This window comes from Macrotis lagotis, chromosome 4 (genome assembly GCF_037893015.1).
Source record: "Macrotis lagotis isolate mMagLag1 chromosome 4, bilby.v1.9.chrom.fasta, whole genome shotgun sequence".
NCBI classification, from domain to species: Eukaryota; Metazoa; Chordata; class Mammalia; order Peramelemorphia; family Peramelidae; genus Macrotis; species Macrotis lagotis.
The window spans coordinates 152859595-152875820 of record NC_133661.1 but is presented as its reverse complement, the minus strand read 5'-3'; the positions used below and the strand labels follow the sequence as shown (position 1 = coordinate 152875820).

Here is a 16226-nt window from a genome sequence, read left to right as displayed (position 1 = left end):
GCATGTTATCCATTAGAATATACTTCTGGGGCAGCTAGCTGGCACAGTGGATAGAGCACTGGCCCTGGAATGAGGAGGACCTGAGTTCAAATCCAGGCTCAGACACTAATTGCCTAGCTGTGTGACCTTAGACAAGTCACTTAACCCCACTGCCTTACAAAAACAACAACAACAAAAAAATCTTCACAACTAGGGCTGTTTTTATTAACTCTTCTATGACTCCCCAGCTTTTAGCACAGTGCTTATTATACAGTAAGCACTTTGAAGATGCCCATTGGCCGACTGAAAGCTACAGAAGAGTGAAGACTACATCTTCTCTAATCTGTGACTCTTTTCCCAGTAAGTATTTAATAATGTTGAATGTATGAATTTGAACCCAGCTCCTCTTACCCCAAATCAAGTATTAATTCCATTATATTTTTGCATTTTCCATTTGTATTATAATACTGATGAGACAAACTGGATTCCATTCCATTCTATTTCTTATTTTTTTTAGGTTTTTTCAAGGCAAAATGGGGTTAAGTGGCTTACCCAAGGCTACACAGCTAGGTAGTTATTAAGTGTCTGAGGTCAGATTTGAACCCAGGTACTTCTGACTCCAGGATCGGTGCTCTATCCACTGCACCACCTAGCCGCCCCTATTCCATTCTATTTCATGGCCACAGCCTGCCTCCCAGCATTCTCAAAGATTCATGTACACTGGTCACAAGAAGTGTGCATGTCTGTGTATGTGTGTGTGTATGTATGTATGTATGTATGTGTATGTTATGTGCTTTGGAAAGATGGGATATAGGAGAGTCAAACAAAAGAAAAAGTCAATCCTATGCCTAAAAATATATATATAAATATTCTCTACTTTGCCACTAACTAGTTGTGGGCCCTAAGCAACTGAGTTAATATCAGTTTTCTTGACTATAAAACAGGAATAGCAATACTTTGCCTTCATTGACTACAGATCGCTGAGATAAGATTCACTGAGGTTCTTTAGGTGATTTAATGATTAAAGGGCTGGAATCAGGAAGACAAGTTCAGATCTAGCCTCAGATACTTACTAGCTGTGTGACTGTGGGCAAGGCACTTAACCTGTTTGCTTCAGTTTCCTGGGGATAATAGGACCTATTTCCCAGGGTTGTTGAGAGGATCAACAATATATATATATATATATATTTTTTTTTTAGGTTATTTTTTTTTGCAAGGCAAATGGGGTTAAGTGGCTTGCCCAAGGCCACACAGCTAGGTAATTGTTAAATGTCCAAGACCAGATTTGAACCCAGGTACTCCTGACTCCAGAGCTGGTGCTTTATCCACCACGCCACCTAGCCACCCCTGAAGTAATATTTTTTTTAGGTGAAATAATATTTTTAAAGAGCTTACTTAGCACAGTGCCTGGCTATAGTAGGCATTATAAAAAAGTATGAAATTAATATTATTTACAGTTTCAAGTTCACTGTATCCTTTTGGTCTGTCTCTGTCTCAGCAGCATTGAATGTTGAACTATCTCTAAATCATTGCCTTAGATCATCTCCTGCTTTGCCTTCATTGAGAAAATAGATTAGTGTTTATGTTTGGAAAGTCTTTAAGTGACTAATTTCCAGAGTCTTGGCTTCATCTTTCACTTGAACTCTCTTCCTGCCAAAGAAACACTGGGATGCTTGTGAACTGGCCAATTTACCCTTAAGTCTCCTGCCCCATAGGACTCAGGCAGAATCATACCCTCTGGTCCCAGTCTCCAAGTCCTCATTTCCCTTCCTACCTTGTGTCTTATAATTGTCACATCAAGCACTGAGACCCAGGTATGGACCACCAGGGGATGTGATACTGTCCTGCATCCTGAAATACACAGGTTTTATGGCTAAAAGTACCCCTAAAGATCCCAGGGTTATCAAATCATGGATATAATTCTTATTTTACAAATGATGAAACTAAACTTCAAAGGTGTTTTAAGGAACTTGTCCAGTAGTAACATCAGAGGAGGACAGAATGGGGACCTTGGGTTACAAAGACCTATTATTCAAATTCAGTCTCAGATACTTATTAGCTGTATGACCTGGGCAAGTCACTGAATTTCTTTCTCAGCTTCCTTATCTGTAAAATAAAGAGGACTGAACTCTTAAGTCATCCAACCCTACTAGGTCTTACGGTTGGAAACAAGATCCTCTGAACTTGCGAACCCATCTTCTTTCCATTATACCATGGCTATCTAGCTCAGCTAGATTAGGAAACTGAGACAGGTTAAGAGAAGGGTTCAGTGTCACACAGCTATTTAAGGAGCAAAATTGAACACTAATCTTCAGAACCACTATACTCAGCAGAAATAAATCTAGTCATTTTAGCACTAGGATCTATTGCTCCCAAAGTCATCTTCTTCCTCCCTTGAGAGATAGTTATGTCCCTGACCAAGAGAGAATTAGCCCCTCTGGCTAGACTTCTGGAGATATTTTGGCAGCCCCAACTTAGGTTATAAACCCACTCACCCCCAAAGCCAAAAGCTCTAAAAACAGTTCAGGTGCTTAGGCTTGAACTTCTCTTCCTCCCCACTCTCCTCCAAATCATTAACCCTTTGGGCCTCAGTTTCCTCTTATGAAAGATGGGGGGGGGGTTGGACCAGATGATCAAGTAGGTCCATTCCAAGTAAAAAATCTGCAATCTTGTATTATCCAGTTTTTCACATCAAGCATCCATCTCTTTATTCATTCATTTTGATAACCTTAACTATTTGTTATATGGTCATGGAACAAAGAATGAAGGAGGATCAGGCAAAGTCAACAATGCATAGAGTTCAACAGCCAAAAAGGCTGAAAACAGGGCAGGTTGGGTCACCTGAGTCTGGGCATTGATCTCACTGCCAGCCTGAATCAGGAGCCGAACACAGTCCAAGTGGCCACCCTCCGTCGCCATATGCAGGGCAGTCAAGCCTTCCTGAAACACAGGAGAGAGACAGTAGCAGCATGTCACCAAGAAGAGAAATCCAGCCATGAAGCCAAAAAGACCCAAGTTCAATTCCAGACTCTGATATACCCTGGCTGTATGACCCTAGACCAGTCATTTAGCCCTTTGGGGCTCTGAAAAACTTTCTAAGACTAAGTTGCAGAGGTGACAGTCTTCATTGACAGGAGTTTCCAATAGTAATGAAATCACAGGTCTTAGTCCTTATCCCTAATTAGAATACTCATCACTTACCATGCTTCACTCTGATTCGGTTAATCTGTTCACTGTCCTGTGCCCATGCTATAGTCAGTTTTATCTCTGTACTTTTGTTCATGACCTTTCCCAATCCTGGATGCCTTCTCTGCTCTTTGCTTATCCAAAACCTACTTGGCCTTTATGGGCCAGCTCAAGTCCCACTTCATCCAGAAGGCATTCCAGACACAAAGATCTCAAGGTCCTCTGACACTTATTTTCCTATTAGAATGCAAGATTGAGGCAGCTAGGTGGCACACTGGATAGAATACCAACCCTGGGGTCAAGAGGACCTGACTTCAAATTGGTTCTTAGATACTTAATAATTGCCTAGCTGTGTGATTTTGGGCAAGTAAACTCAACCCCATTGCCTTAAAAAAAATTAATTAGAAATTGAAATAATTTTAAAAATTTAAAAAAAAAGAATGTAAGCTCTCCAAGGCAAAGACTAATTTTGATATTTCCCCAGTGACACAAGTAAGTGCTCAATTAATGTTTGTTAATTGATTGAACCAGTCATGTCTTCTAACATCCCTTGCATTGGTACTGCTATTTAACTTTTCATAAGCACATGAATAATTTGCCTAACTAGACTATAATGTCCTTAAGAGCAAAAATTGTTTTACCTGACTTCAGTGTCCTCCCCACATCCCACTTTAGATGATTCCATGATTCTAAGGTAGTCTAACTACTTTGTGCTTCATTTTTTGAAGCCAGTTTGACCAATAAGACCCTTCCAGCTCTAAATCTGTGAGCCTTATTGCATATATACATACATATATGCTATGTATTACATACATAACCCACATTGTTATACCTCAGTAGGTACTCAACAATTTTTTATTGCATTGATGCATATATAAACAATTTCAAGACTCCATCCACTTGGAGTGGGGCAAGATAGATCTAGAAAATATGTTTCTTTCTCTCCATGGAGAATATTCCCCATATCTCAAGGGTTGTCTTTAAAACAAAAGTGTTACTCAAACACTAAACAAATACAGAAAGAGGGTACCAATGGATAGAGTGACAAGCCTGGAGGGAGGGCGACTCATTTTCCTGGTTCAAATCTGACCTCAGATACCTATTAGCTATATGACCCTGGGCAAGTCACTTTAGCCCTCTGTGCCTCAGTTTCCTCACCTGTCAAATGAGCTGGAGAAGGAAAAGGCAAACCATTCTGCCCCAAAAAAACTCAAAAGGGATCACAGTCAGACATGACCAAAAATAACTGAACAACAAATTAATCAAACATTTTTTAGATGTTTACAATGTGCCAGGTAGTGCTAGGCACTACAAATACCACAATTAAGTGTTGAAGTAGAGAGAAGAGAAGGAAGGTCAGGGATATGGACTCCTACCTCAGGAGGCAGGTAAATTGGTTCAGTGGGTTGAGTGCCAAGCCTGGAGTCAAGATGAAAGACAAGTTCAAATCAGGTCACAGATACTTAGTAACCATGTGACCCTGAACAAGTCATGTAATCTCTGTTTGCCTCAGTTTCCTTCTCTGTAAAGTGGAGATAATCACAGCATCTAGTCCCAGTGTTGTAAGGATCAAAGGAGATAATTACTAAGTTCTTAGCACATAATAGGCACTACATAAATGTTTTTGGTTTTTTATTATTATTATTATTATTATTATTATTATCATAATCATTATAATTACTGCAGCAAAACTGCCTGTCTTAAAAGAAACATTAGTATTCACATATAACACTAGGAGGTTTGTAAGGGATAAATAAACCTAAATAAGTCAGTGACCACAGAGAGCAAGACTAAGACGGAAGGGAATGCTTTGGCTATCTAATGAAAACCGAGAGGGGAAGCCCAGAACCTTCTTAGGAAACCAAGACCTCAGACCACAGGGCAAGGGGGAGCCTGCAAGACTCGCAGCACTCTTAACCTTAAATAAATAAATAAATGTATATGAATAAATAAGTCACGGCAAGTGTCCTGACTTACCACATTCTTCTCCTCTAAGTCCGGTCCAATCTCTATGATCCTCTGGAGCACCGAAGAGTGACCATTCTTTGCTGCCAAATGAAGGGCTGTGTTTCCCTCCTGCAAAGAGATACTGGTTCAGCTCGGGAATGGGGAGGTAAGTAGTCCTGTACCCTAACCAAAGAATCAAAAATCCTAAATCCTGGGGACTTAAAATCCACCTGTGGTTCCACCTACTCATTTTGGAAGGAGGTAACACAGAGCAGTAATAAGACCCTTGGACTCAGGATCCAGGGATCTGAGTTCAGTTGTTGGATCCATCATTTACTAACTGCATGTCCTTTATCTCCTTATGCCTAAGGGCTCTCAGTAAAACAAGGCTAATATCCATACTTTTGTTGTTTATGTTTTGTTTTCAGTTGTGATGACTACTACACCATTTGGGGTTTTTCTTGGCAAAGATACCAGAATAGCTTTCCATTTCTTTCTCCAGCTCATTTTCAAATGAGGAAATTGAGGCAAACAAGGTAGATGACTTGCCCAGGGTCACATAGCTAGTAAGCGACTCAGGCCACATTTGAACTCAAGCCTGGAGTTCTATTCACAGTGCTCAAAATTTGTACTATCACCTAAGGACAAATGAACCACCACCTTCTCAAGAGAGCTGCTGTGCTTTGTAAATTATAAAGTTATACAAGTTTGGGCTGATATTTTTATAAATAAATTTGATTGTAATAGTATTTTGCATGTCACCTACATTTCCCAACCTACCCCCATCCCACTTAGCTCCCAGGGAGCCACTTCCATGTTACGAAGAAGGAAAAAAAAAAGATTCAGCAAAACCAGTCACCATTATCAGATGCCTTATGAAGCAAGTCCTCCCCAGCTCAGCAAGAAATGGGCAGGGAGGAACCTTCTACCTCTTCTTTGAGACAACTTTGCTCATTGTAATGATGTAGGTTTCCATTATTTTGTTTTTTCTATTTATGGTTGAAGTTCTGTATACTCCTTTACTGGTTCAGCTTGCTTCACTTGACATCCATTCCTAGAAATCTTCCCTCTTCTTTGTGTTGTCATGCTCATTTTTTTTTCAGCACAGTAAGATTCTATCATATTGTGTAGCCAGACCTCAGTGGATGAGTCTCCATTTCATTTTCAATTCTTTTCTAGTACACAAAGTGTTGTTGTAAATAGTTGGGATCATTAGGGGCCCTGTGACAAGTCTAATATCTACCAACACCTCCCCACATCATGGGTTCAGCACACCCCTCCAGTAGGGATTAGTTTTCTCTACCTGGAAACATGAGGGCAGCTAGTTGGCACAGTGGATAGAGCATCCAGGACAGACTCCTCTTCCTGAGTTCAAATCTGACCTCAGATACTTACTAGTTGTATGACCCTGGGCAAGTCACTCCTGTTGGTCTCAATTTCTTCATGTGTGAAATGAACTGGAGAAGGAAATGGCAAACCACTCCAGTATCCTTGCCAAGAAAAATCCAAAAGGGTCACAGAGAATCAAACACAACTGAAAACAAATAAGCAACAATTGGAGATATAGGACCTGATTGACTCACATTTGCCTGAGTCCATTTCCTCATATCTTAAAGACATATAAAGCCCTACCCACACAGAGGTGGACCTCTGATGACCACACAAGTCACCACTGATAACCTGATCTATTTCCATATGATGAGGGTTGCCACGTTCACAGAGGTCTAATCCTTGTTGCCTTTCCTTGCAAAGTAAGCCTCCTTTTATTAATAGTTCAATGACTTCAAAGACTTGGCATCAGGACCACCTCCCATGGGCTCCTAAGGACTCTTCCTCTTGTTGCAGAGGAGGAAGCTGAGGCCCAGAAAACCTAAATGACCCTCCCAGCAGCAAGACTAGAACCCAAGTCTCAGGATTCCCAGAATATTTTAATTGCGCTAGCTCTCCATGTCTCTGTAGGCTCTGATGAGGAAAGAAACCCAGAGAGACCCAGGAGGGCTTAGGGCAGAGAGAGCCAGGAGAGCCCAGAACAGAGAGACCCAGAGAGGGTCCAGGGCAGAGAGAGACCCAGGTCCATTCAGGGATGAAATGATAAAATATGTGTGTTAGCCTGCATGTGTGTTTATGTGTAAACATATGAAGGCATATACATAATATACTTGTCTTGTGTGTGTACCTGTAGGATCACACACAGAGATGTGGACCTGGTGAGAAGTTGTGTGTAGACCAACATGCATGTTTATATATGGGCATAGGTATGTATGTGATTATGTAGTTTGTATTATATCTGTGTGTTTGTGTTGGTACAGATATATGAACCATAGTGTGTATTTGTGTGTAAAGTATGTGACACATACATGTGTGTGAGTGTGCATGCATACATACACACTTTGTATCTGATAACTTACTCCACCTATGCAGCATGGTCATGCTCTTAGAAAATCACTTGGGGGACTAAGACTACATGACTAGCCCAGGAACATGGAGCAATCATGTATCAGAGGATTTGAACCTGGCTCTCAGATCAGCCCTCTATGAAGCCACACTCTTATCTTTCCATAACATTCAATAAAGATTAAAAAAAAACTCAAAGAATTTTTCAATCTATTTTTTTTCCCTTAGAGGAAGCAACTTCATAGGACTTATAGGTTCTAGGAGAGATATAAAGTTTAGACCCTTGCCACAGGCAACTTACAATCTATCAGGACAATAACAGAACAACATAGATAACTATGACACAAAACAATATGATGTAAAAACATCAGTAATGGGAGAAAAATTAATTAGAAGATTCCATGGAATCCTAGAATCTTAAACATGGAAGGAACTTTAGATATCAGTTAGGCCAACTATTGGATCAGTCAGACCCAATGTAGGAATATCTTCTACAACAGAGGCTTTTAACCAAGGGTCTGTGAACTTATTTTAAAAAAAAATATTTTGATAACTTCATTTCTTTTTTTTTAAATAAAAGAAAGATTTTATCTATTTATTTTGACATTTTTACCCCTAATTTCCCCCTATAGAAGGCAGTCTTCACATTGTGTCCATGATATACACTGATCTAAGTTGAATGTGATAAGAGAGAAATCATATCCTTAAGGAAGAAAAATAGTGTATAAGAGAGAGTAAAATTACATAATAATATAATGGGTTTTTTTTTATTGAATTTGGTCTTTGTTCAAACTCCACAGTTCTTTCTCTGGATACAGATGGTATTCTCCATTTCAGGTAGCCCAAAATTGTCCCTGATTGTTGCACTGATGGAATGAGCAAGTCCATCAAGGTTGATCATCACTCCCATGTTGCTGTTAGGGTATACAATGTTCTTCTGGTTCTGCTCGTCTCACTCAGCATCAGTTCATGCAAATCCCTCCAGGCTTCCCTGAAATCCCATCCCTCCTGGTTTCTAATAGAACAATAGTGTTCCATGACATACATATGCCGCAGTTTGTTAAGCCATTCCCCAATTATAGGACATTCACTTAATTTCCAGTTCTTTTCCACCACAAACAAGGCTGCTATGAATATTTTTTTATAGACCCAATAGTGGTATTGCTGAATCAAAGGGCATGCACATTTTTGTTGCCCTTTGGGCATAATTCCAAATTGCTCTCCAGAAAGGTTAGATGAGTTCACAATTCCACCAACAATGTATTAGTGTCCCAGATTTCCCACATCCCTTCCAACTTTGATCATTGTCCTTTCTGGTCATATTGACCAGTCTGAAAGGTGTGAGGTAGTACCTCAAAGATGCTTTAATTTGCATTTCTCTAATAATTAGTGATTTAGAGCAATTTTTCATATGACTATGGATGACTTTTATTTCCTCATCTGTAAATTGCCTTTGCATATCTTTTGACCATTTGTCAATTGGGGAATGGCTTGGGGTTTTTTTTGAAAATCTGATTCAGTTCTCTGTATATTTTAGAAATGAGTCTTTTGTCAGAAATACTAGCTGTAAAAATTGTTTCCCAATTTACTACATTTCTTTTGATCTTAGTTACAGTGGTTTTGTCTGTGCAAAAGCTTTTTAATTTAATGTAATCACAATTATCTAGTTTGTTTTTAATGATGTTCTCCACCTCTTCCTTGGTCATAAACTGCTTCCCTTTCCATAGATCTGACAGATAAACTACTCCTTGATCTTCTAGTTTGCTTATACTATTGCTTTTTATGTCTAATCTTATCTTTGAATAGGGTGTGAGGTGTTGGTCTAATCCAAGTTTCTTCCATACTAACTTCCAATTTTCCCAATAGTTTTTTATTGAAGAGAGAGTTTTTATCACAATAGGTGGACTCTTTGGGTTTATCAAACAGCAGATTACTATAATCATTTCCTGCTATTGTACCTAGTCTATTCCACTGATCCACCACTCTATTTCTTAGCCAGTACCAGACAGTTTTGATGACTGATGCTTTATAATATAATTTTAGATCAGGTAAGGCTAAGCCACCTTCTTTTGCACTTTCATTGAATCTCTGGAAATTCTTGACTTTTTATTTCTCCATATGAATTTACTTACATTTTTTCTAACTCATTAAAGTAATTTTTTTGGAATTTTTATTGGTAGGGCACTAAACAAGTAGTTTAATTTTGGTAGAATTGTCATTTTTATTACATTAGCTCAACCTATCCATGAGCAGTTGATATTTTGCCCAGTTATTTAAATTGATAACGGCATTTCAATGAAATTGGTTGACTTCTAATCTTATCTTGATTTCAAATCTGGCCTCAGACTCTTAGTATCTGCATGATCCTGGGCAAATCATTTAATCTTATTTGCCTCAGTTTCCTCATCTGTAAAATAAGCCACAGAAGGAAATGACGACTCACTCCAGTATCTCTGCCCAAGAAAACCTCAAATGAGGTCATGAAGAGTCAAACACAACTGAAAATGAATCAACAACAATATTTATGCTAAAAAAAAAATTCTGGGACAACAGCTTTGCTCAACTGCTGAAGGGGGTCCATGATACCCACAAAAAACATTTAAAGCATAAATGTTGTTGATTTATTTTCAGTCATGTTTAAGATGCTAGCTCAAAGAGATGGGACCAGGAGATCTTCTATGTTGAAAGAGAAGGGTCCTAAAGTGCCTAGAAATGGGTACATGTTATTTCCCCCATAGACTTAAGCCCCTTGAAGCTCAGGATGATAGTTTTTCACCTCTGTATTTCCACTGCCTAACTCAGCATCTGATGGGTAGCTTTAATAAATGCTTCTCAATTGATTGGTCAGTTAGAGCCTCTCGCCAGTAGGTGTTGCTGATGAGACAGGACATTGGGAACAGCCAGCTCTGGCACACACAGCCTGAAGTTCCCATCCCATAAATAACCCTTGGTTCTGAAGGGTTCTTCTCCCTGGGAAAGGTATAACCTGGGCTGTCTCATGTGGGCTTCAGTCAACTACTTCTAAATTAAGCTCCAATCAAACCGAAGGACGCCATCCCTCCCTCTGAGACGGAAGTGGCCCAAGTCACCCGTATTTAGACAAGCTGATGTAAATAATCCTGTCTGAAAATGTGCATGAGAATAATCCAGGGGCTAAAAATACTTACAAACATAGCAGACAGCTTCATTTACCACTTGGCTCCAGAGCTCACCTTCTATATGGAACACACACACACACACACACACACACACACACACACACACACACACCACATGCCCCAGGGGGTGGCTGGTCCCAGGGCTGTGGGAAGTGTCTCCAAAATGGATTCTTCATGTTCAAAGAGACACAAAAAAGACAAAGATTGTGGGATGTCACACGTCCCAGGTTGAGAGACAATCTTTGTTTGTTCCTTTGCTTCTGGTATATAAATACCAATGTACTGTGCTTTGAAGGCTGAAGCTATGTGAATTTCCTAATATAAGTCCACGTCATCCTCTCCATCAGAATATGGTATTCCAAGCACAGATTACTCAGTTACCTTTGGTCTGATGGACAATAAATAACAACCAGCATTTACAAGATTCCAAAAATGCCTTACAAATATTAACTCATCTGGGTCTCACAACAGCTCTGGGAAATAGATACTATTACTATTCCCATTTTACAATTGAGGAACAGAGGAAAACAGATTGGTCACATTTGAACTCAGGTCTCCCCTGACTTCAGGCCAGTCCTCTAGCTATCATACCACCCAGCTACCTATAAGGTCAGGGAGGGTTTCATTTCTGTCATCATATTCTTAGCACAATGACTGTACAACAGATACCTCATAAGCTCACTGATGGGGGGGCGGCAGGGGATAATTTCAATTACATTAAATGAAAAGAGTTTTGCACAAACTAAAACAATGCAGTCAAAATTAGATGGAAAGCAGGAAATGGGGGAGGGAAAATGCAAAGCAAGTTTCTCTGATAAAGGTTTCATTTCTCAAATATATAAGAAACTGAGCCAAATTTAATAAGAGCCATTCCTGAATTGATAAATGAATAAAGGATATAAACAAGCAGTTTGAAAAAGCAATCAAAGCTATCAATAGTCATATAAAAATACTCTAAAGCAAAGAAAAATTCAAATTAAAACAACTCTGAGGTACTACCTCAAAACTTGATAGAAAAGGAAAATGGGGCAGCTAAGTGGTGTAGTGAATAGAGCAACCCACCCTGGAGTCAGGAGGACCTGAATTCAAATCCAGCCTCAGACACTTAATACTTACTTAATTGTGTGACCTTGGGGCAAGTCACTACTGCCTTGCAAAAAAAAAAAACAGAAAAGAAAAGAAAAAAAGGAAAATAACAAATGTTGGAGGGGAAAAGTAAGGAAACTAATGCGCTGTGGGTAGAGTTCTGAACTGGTCCAACTATCCTGGTGAACAATTTGGAACTGAACTCAAAGGACAATAAAATTGTGCATACCCTTTGACCCAATGATAATGGGTATGCAGAGTTTTGGTTCTTGGTCTTTGGTACTTGATCTATATCCTAAAGAGATCTAAGAAAAATGAAAAGGACCTATATGTAAAAAATTATTTACAGTATTTCTTTTTGTGGTGGTAAGGAATTGAGAATTAAGGAGATGCCCATCCATTGAGGAATGGCTGAACCAGTTGAATTTGATTGTGATAGAACACAAATGTGTTCTAAGCAATGATGAGCAAGATGGTTTCATAAAAGACTTTTAGAAGACTTTATGAACTGATTCAAAGTGAAGTGAGCAGAAGCAGGAGAATTATACCCAATAATAGCAGTATAGAACAATGATCAACTGTGAAAGGCTAAGCTATTCTTGTCGAAACAATTATCCATGACAATTCCAAAAGAATCATGATGAAAAATGCTGTCCACCTCCAAAGAAAGAACTAATAAACTCTCAGTGAAAATTGGAGCATATATTTTTCACTTCATTTTTATTACTTTTTTGTTGCAATATAACTACTCTGGAAATATGTTTTCCATGAATTTACTTGTAAAATTGATATAGTTTGCCTTCTTATTGATTGGGGAGAGAATTTGGACATGAAAATAACTTTTCTTTTAAATAAAGCTAAAACAAATGAAAATAGATGTTCACTGATGGACTGAAGGGGTGTGGCCCCTCTCTTATCTGAAGGCCCATAACTTCAGCACCCTTACCTTTAGGCAGGACTCCTATGCATCAAAAAGGTTCCCCCAGATATGAAAAGCATTGGCAGAAAGCAATATACACAATGACTCCAACAAGGTACATGGAAAGAACAATCAAAACAAAAGCAAAATGAATGAAATACTGTGTAATATAATGGTCCAGGTGTGTCCCCAGAGAAGAGATAGAAGGATATACTTTTCCTATCTTTTCAGAAATGGGGAATCATGAATTGAAAGACTACATATAAGTTCAGCTTTGGTTGATGAGCTCATCAGTTTTGCTGAACCACCTTATTTTATTCTTTGAAATAAGGGATGGCTCTCTGGGTTGGAGAAGGAGAAATAGATGGGAAAAGATGATGCAAAGGCAAAAGATTTCATTAAAAGAATTTAAGAAGAAGTACTGTGGGAGATAGGTCAGCTAAGTGGTACAGTGGATAAAATATGGAGTTAGGAAAATTCATCTTCCTGAGTTCAAATCTGACTTCAGACACTTCCTAGCTGTGTGACTCTGGCTAAGTTACTTTAACCCTTGATTTCTTCAACTGTAAAATGAGCTAGAGAAGGAAATGATAAACCACTAGTATATCTACCAAGAAAATACTAAATGGGATCATGAACAGTTGGACATGACTGAGAATGACTGAATAACAGCTCCAGTAGATGGGATTTTAGTCCTATTTCATCCATGAGCTGTATGTGCTTGAATGGGATTTCACTTTTCTGGGACTCAGTTTCCTCATCCGAAAAATAAGCTGATTAGACTTAATGAAACTATATGTTCTTGCCAGCTCTAAAATTGGTGACTGAACATTTCTACTCAAATGATGAAAATGTGATCATCTCCATTATTTCTATAATCATATCAGGTGATCTGAATGAACTTACCATTAGATCTTTATTTCCTATTCATTAATTCATGTTACTGCTGCGCTGGGCTTGGGTTCAAATACTGTCTCTGACACTTGCTGCATGAACTTTTCTATGCCTCAGTTAGAAAAGTTCATGCAGCAAGTGTCAGAGACAGTATTTGAACCCAAGCCCAGCACCTTCTCCATTACATTCTACTCTATTGTATCCCAATGTTGAATAAGCACCTCAAACATTATTACTGTTGTTGTTCAATTGTTTTCAATCACATCTGACTCTTTGTGACCTGGCAAAGATACTGAGTGTGGAATGCTATTACTCTATAAGAAATGATGAGCAGCATGGATAGGCCAAGCAAATATAATTAAAATGACAATTCTACCAAAATTAAACTACTTGTTTAGTGTCCTACCAATCAAAATTCCAGAAAATTATTTTAATGAGTTAGAAAAAAAATTGTAAGTAAATTCATATGGAGAAATAAAAAGTCAAGAATTTCCAGAGATTCAATGAAAGTGCAAAAGAAGGTGGCTTAGCCTTACCAGATCTAATATTATAAAGCATCAGTCATCAAAACTGTCTGCTGTTGGCTATGAAATAGAGTGGTGGATCAGCGGAATAGACTAAGTGCAATAGCAGGAAATGATTATTGTAATCTGCTGTTTGATAAACCCAAAGAGTCCAGCTCTTCAATAAAAACTGTTGGGAAAATTGGAAGTCAGTATGGAAGAAACTTAGATTAGACCAATACCTCACACCCTATACCAAGATAAGATCCAAATGGTTACAGGATTTAGACATAAAAAACAATACTATAACCAAATTAAAAGATTAAGGACTAGTTTACTTGTCAGATCTATGGAAAGGGAAACAGTTTATGACCAAGGAAAAGATGGAGACCATCATTAAAAATGAACTAGATAATTTTGATTACATTAAATTAAAAAGCTTTGCACAGCAATACCACTGTAACCAAGATCAAAAGAAATGTCGTAAATTGGGAAACAATTTTTACAACTAGTATTTCTGACAAAAGACTCATTTCTAAAACATACAGAGAACTGAGTCAAATTTTCCAAAAAAAAAAGCCATTCCCCAAATGACAAATGTCAACTGATCTTCAGATAACACAATTTTGAGGTATGTGCAACAGAGAATGTCATCTGTATCCAGAGAAAGAATTATGGAGTTTGAACAAAAACCAAAGACTATTACCTTTAATTTAAAAAAAAAAGTTGTCTTATTATGTAATTTTGCTATCTCTCATACTTTATATTCCTCCCTTAAGGATATGATTTCTCTCATCACATTCAACTTAGATCAATGAATACCATGGAAACAATGTAAAGACTAACAGACTGCCTTCTGTGGGGGAGGGGAAGCAAGATTAGGAGAAAAATTGTAAAATTCAAAATAAATAAAATCTTTCTAAAAAAAAAAATGATGAACAGGAGGATTTCAGAAAAGCCTGAATGTTTTTCTGAACTGATGCTGAGAGAAGTGAGAATTGTACACAGCAGCAGAAAGATTGGGTTGTTGGTTTGTTTGGGGGGGGGTTGTATTTTATTTTATTTTTCCCCAGTTACAATGCAAAAACAACTTTCAACACTCAGTTTTAAAAGCTTGAGTTCTGGGGCGGCTATGTGGCAGTGGATAAAGCACCAGCCCTGGGTTCAAATCCAGTCTCAGACACTTAACCTAGCTGTGTGGCCTTGGGCAAGCCACTTAACCCCATTTGCCTTGCAAAAAAAAAAAAACCTTGAGTTCCAAATTCTCTCCCTTCCTCCTAGCCCTCTCCCCCTCATTGAGAAATTAAGTTATTTAATATATAAAAGATGTATAGTCTTGAAAAACATTATCACAATAGCCATAATGTAAAAGTAAACACCCCCCCAAAAAAAGGTTAAAAAATTATGCTTCATATTCAGCTACCATCAGCTCTGTCTTTGGGATGAACATTCTTTATCATTAGTCCTTCAGATTCTCATTATCATAAATCCTTCAGAGTTCTCCTGGGTCATAATATTGCTAAGAAAAGGCAAGTCATTCATTCACAGCTGATCATCCTGCAATATTACTGAGTAACCCCAACATTGTGCAATAATCAACTAGAATGAACTTAGCTCTTCTCAGCAATACAGTGGGCAAAGATAATTTTAAAACATTTATGTTAGATTATGCCATCCACATCCAGAGAAAAACGAAGGAGTCTGAACATTAGATCCAAGCATATTATTTTAACTTTTTAAAAATTTGTTTTTTATTTTTTCTTTCTTGTGTTTTTTCAACTTTGTTCTTCTTTTACAACATGACTAATAGGGAAATATGTGTAATGTGATTATGCATGTATAACCTATATCAGATTGTTCTCTGTCTTTGGGAGGGGAGAAAGGAGGGAAAGGAGGGAGGGAGAAATTTTCACCAAAAAATGAATGCTACAAAGATACTGGAGTGGTTTGTCATTTTATTCTCCAGTTTATTTTACAGATGAGGAAACTGAGGTAAACAGGATTAAGTGACTTGCCCAGGGTCACACAGCTAGTGAGTGTCTGAAGTCAGTTTTGAACTCATGAAGATGAGTCTTGATTCTAAACTCAGTCCTTTTATCCACAGGGTCACCTAGCAAGCCCTTCAAAAACTAATTAATACTTACAGCAATATTATTCAAA

At 38.2% G+C, this 16226-nt stretch overlaps 1 protein-coding gene across 1 annotated transcript in view; it reads right to left on the bottom strand.

The window, feature by feature from the left end:
- Positions 1–16226, bottom strand: part of ANKDD1A (ankyrin repeat and death domain containing 1A) — a 51295-nt gene that overhangs the window by 18176 nt on the left and 16893 nt on the right. The window contains exons 6-7 of the mRNA XM_074234400.1: positions 5143–5241; positions 2821–2919 (exon numbers count right to left, since the gene is read on the bottom strand). Coding sequence (XP_074090501.1) covers positions 2821–2919; positions 5143–5241 — 198 coding nt within the window. The remainder of the gene's footprint in view (positions 1–2820; positions 2920–5142; positions 5242–16226) is intronic.